At 45.2% G+C, this 4,309-nt stretch overlaps 1 protein-coding gene across 1 annotated transcript in view; it reads left to right on the top strand.

Moving 5' to 3' along the window:
- Positions 1-360: 360 nt before the first annotated feature.
- The window catches only part of LOC122562322 (monocyte to macrophage differentiation factor-like), a 79,287-nt gene continuing 75,338 nt past the window's right edge, over positions 361-4,309 (top strand). The window contains exon 1 of the mRNA XM_043715192.1: positions 361-569. Within this exon, the coding sequence (XP_043571127.1) occupies positions 538-569 (32 nt within the window). The 5' untranslated portion in view covers positions 361-537. The remainder of the gene's footprint in view (positions 570-4,309) is intronic.

Genomic DNA, 4,309 nt, shown 5'->3' with positions numbered 1-4,309 from the left:
GCACTATCCAGGACGAAGCAGCATTCACTTCCTCCAGGACTTATGTGCAGTAACATTATAATTTACAACATGCCCTTAGCAACTCACCATAGCTCCTCCGATAGCAGTGAACGAATAACGACATATTTCTGAAGCAGGATGGTAACTAGCTTGGAAAACAGGGATGTTAATAGTCTTGGAATTGAAAAGTAACTACATTAACACATTTCATTTCATCCTTGGACAACTCAGTGTGATGAATTAAAAGACGACACGTTGAAAAAAAGGCTGTGTCAATGACCGAGTTAGTATCTTGAGCTTCCAGTGGCTGTCCATAGCTCCATAACCAAAATAATGGCGGCACAATCTCGACCGTTGCTCTCGCGCCAGACCAAGTAGGACGCATGCGCACCCAACGGGCAGGACCGGGCATGCGCAGTGAGGCGACTGAAGCAGGCGGAGGCGGTATCGGTGTGTGGCCGGGGTTGACCCTCGCTCGCTCTCTAAGGTGGGGGCGGAGGCGTGGGGTCGGTAACCGTGACCCGGCCTCCAGCCGCTATGGGATATCTCAAACACATCTCTCCGATCAGGTAGGAAGACGCTGATCTTTTGAGTGACCACCTGATAGCGGCAAGCGGGGAGTCCGCTTCTGAGTCATGGTTGGCGTGGAAAGAGGGAGAGGAGTGGAAGGGGAGGGAAAGACATACTGGGGTGGGGAGAGGAGATGGGGGCGACAAGTGGGTGAGAGAGGAGGGGGATGGGACGGTGAGTGAAGGAGGGGCAGAGAGGCTGGAGGAGGAGGAGGAGGAGGAGGAGGTGGAGGAGAGGGGGGCAGGATGGTAGGGGAGAGGGGTAGGAGAAGGGATTCACTCATTTCTTACTTGTGCAACAACATATTCTTGAACTGAAGCTGATGATACTTTCCAATTGCTACGTGCAATGCGACAGGGCTGGTGCTTTTGTGGCATGCAGCTGAAGCCTATTTTCATAATCTGAGGAGAAACTATTTATTTGAGTTCTGATCTTAATTTTAGCAGCAGATGTACTTGGCGTTACAGGCATGTTGCAATCCTTCCAGCTTTTTAGTCTGGAAACATATTTCATGTAGAATGCATTCCTAGTATGCAAACTCCGAAGGGGAAATCTGTGCAAATTTCTTTGCAGTTACAGCAATGTGTAACTTCATGAAAAATTATTTTAAAACTAGCCTAGAGCAAAGATGAAATGAGTTTCCCTTCTTTAAGGAAAACAGGGAATGAATTTTTGATGTTATGTGTGTTTATTATATTTGGGAATCTTTTTGTATATTTCTTTAGGAATAATGAAGTTATTCTCTGCATCTCTCATTCTCTGCAGATTCTCTTGAGATAATGCATTTGGCTGATTTACTCTGACGCCAATTTCTGAACTTTAGAATCACAGAATCGTACAGAAAAGAAACAGATCATTTGATTCAAAGCATCCATGCCAGCCAGGTTTCCCAAACTAAACTAGTCCCATTTGCCTGATTTTGCCCATATCCCCATAAATCTTCCCTATTAATGCACCTGTCCAACTGTTTTTTAAATATTATAACTGTACCTGCATCTACCACTTCAACAGACAGTTCATTCCATATATGACACCTCAGCCTTAGTGGGCGGCACGGTGGCACAGTGGTTAGCACTGCTGCCTCACAGCGCCAGAGACCCGGGTTCAATTCCCGCCTCAGGCGACTGACTGTGTGGAGTTTGCACGTTCTCCCCGTGTCTGCGTGGGTTTCCTCCGGGTGCTCCGGTTTCCTCCCACAGTCCAAAGATGTGCAGGTCAGGTGAATTGGCCATGTTAGGTAAGGGGTAAATGTAGGGGTATGGGTGGGTTGCGCTTCGGCGGGTCGCTGTGGACTTGTTGGGCCGAAGGGCCTGTTTCCACACTGTAATGTAATCTAAACCTCAGCCTTTGTTCCTGTGGGGAAAAATCCCAACCTATTCAGCCTCTTCCTATAGAGCAACCCTCCAACCCCAGCAACATCCTTGTAAATATTTTCTGAACCCTTCCAAGTTTAACAATAACTTCTCTATAAGTTCTTGCGTACAGCCATAAACATGACATTTTAACTCAATGCACTGACCAATGAAGGCAAGTGTACCAAATGACTTCTTCATTTCCTTAGTTGCCTATGACTTCACCTTCAAGGAGCTATGAATCTGCACCCAAGGTTCGGCAACATTCCCCAGGACTCTTCCATTAAGTGTATAGATCCTACCATGATTTGCCTTACCAAAATGCAACACCTCACATTTATCTAAATTAAACTTCATTTGCAGGTTCTCTGCCCATTTTCCCATCTGACCAAGGTCCCGTTATAATCTGAGATACCTTTTTTACTGTCTACTACATTACCAATTTTGATGTCATCTGCAAATTTACTAACCATTCCTCCTATATTCACATCCAAATCATTTATGATTAGATTACTTACAGATTAGATTTTTAGATTAGATTAGATTAGATTAGATTAGATTAGATTAGATTACTTACAGTGTGGAAACAGGCCCTTCGGCCCAACAAGTCCACACCGACCAGCCAAAGCGCAACCCACCCAGACCCATTCCCCTACATTTACCCCTTCACCTAACACTACGGGCAATTTAGCATGGCTAATTCACCTAACCAGCACATTTTGGGACTGTGGGAGGAAACCGGAGCATCCGGAGGAAACCCACACAGACACCGGGAAAATGTGCAAACTCCACACAGACAGTCGCCTGAGACGGCAATTGAACCCGGGTCTCTGGCGCTGTGAGGCAGCAGTACTAACCACTGTGCCACCGTGCCGCCCACAAAGAACTACAGAACTATATGAATAACAAAAATCAGTAGACCCAGCACCAATCCTCACAGGCCTCCAGTCTGAAAAACAACCTTCCATCCCTAATGTCTGTCTCCTACCTTCAAATCAATTTTGTATCCAAATGGCTAGCTCTCCTTGGATTCTGTGATATCTAAAACAAAACCAGAAGTAGCTGGAAAAGCTCAGCAAGTCTGCAGTATCTGTGAAGAGAAATCAAAGTTAATATTTTGGGTTCAGTGACCTTTCCTCAAAACTGGGCAAGTGTTCTGAGAAAGGACCGCCAGATCTAAAATATTAACTTTGGCTTCTCTTTACAGATGCTGCCAGACCTGCTGAGCTTTTCCACCTACTTTGGTTTTGTCTCTGATTTACAACATCTGTAGTTCTTTGTTTTTTTTCTATGTGATCTAATCTTGCTAACCAGTCTACCATGCCAGAGGGATGGAATTTACAAATAAGGAGGTTATGCTGCAGTTGTATAGGGTGCCCGTGAGGCCATACCTGGAGTAAGGATGTATTGGCACTGGAGGGAATGCAGAGCAGCTTCACTAGGTTGATTCAGGAGTTGAGAGGTTGGCTTATGAGGAGAGACTCCGTAGACTGATTCTATATTCATTAGAATTTCAAAGAATGAGGGGGGGATCTTATAGAAATATATAAAATTATGAAGGGAATAGACAAGAGAAGTGGGGAGGTTGTTTCCACTGGCAGGTGAAACTAGAAATAGTGGGACGTAGCCTCAAAATAAGGGGAGCAGACTTACAACTGAATTGAGGAGGAACTCTTTCACCCAAAGGGTTGTGAATCTGTGGAATTCCCTGCCCAGTGAGGCAGGTGAGGCTACCTTGTTGAATGTTTTTAAGGCAATGATGGATAAAGTTTTGAACAATAAATGTTTTAAGGGTTACAGTAAGCAAGTGGGTAGGTGGAGCTGAGTCCACGAAAAGACCAGCCATTATCTTATTGAATGATGGAGCAGGCCAGTTGGCCTGCTCCTGTTTTTTGTGTTCTTATGCAAAACTGCTCTGCCTTCATCAATCTTCTTTGTCACTTCTTCAAAAAAATTAATTCAAATTACTGAGACACGATTTCCCACGCACAAAGCCAGGTTGACTATCCTTAATCAGTCATAGAGATGTACAGTACAGAAACAGACCCTTCAGTCCAACCCGTCCATGCCGACCAGATATCCCAACCCAATCTAGTCCCACCTGCCAGCACCCCGGTCTATATCTCTCCAACCCTTCCTATTCATATACCCATCCAAATGCCTCTGAAATGTTGCAATTGTACCAGCCTCCACCACATTTCTCTGGCAGCTCATTCCATACCCGTACCACCCTCTGCGTGAAAAAGTTGCCCCTTAGGTCTCTTTTATAGCTTTCCCCTCTCACCCTAAACCTATGCCCTCTAGTTCTGGACTCCCCCATCCTAGGGAAAAGACTTTGTCTATTTACCCTATCCATGCCCCTCATAATTTTGTAAACCTCTATAAGG

This window comes from Chiloscyllium plagiosum, chromosome 24, assembly GCF_004010195.1.
Source record: "Chiloscyllium plagiosum isolate BGI_BamShark_2017 chromosome 24, ASM401019v2, whole genome shotgun sequence".
NCBI lineage: Eukaryota > Metazoa > Chordata > Chondrichthyes > Orectolobiformes > Hemiscylliidae > Chiloscyllium > Chiloscyllium plagiosum.
Note: the sequence above shows the minus strand (reverse complement) of the source record. Positions and strands in the feature narration are given on the sequence as shown.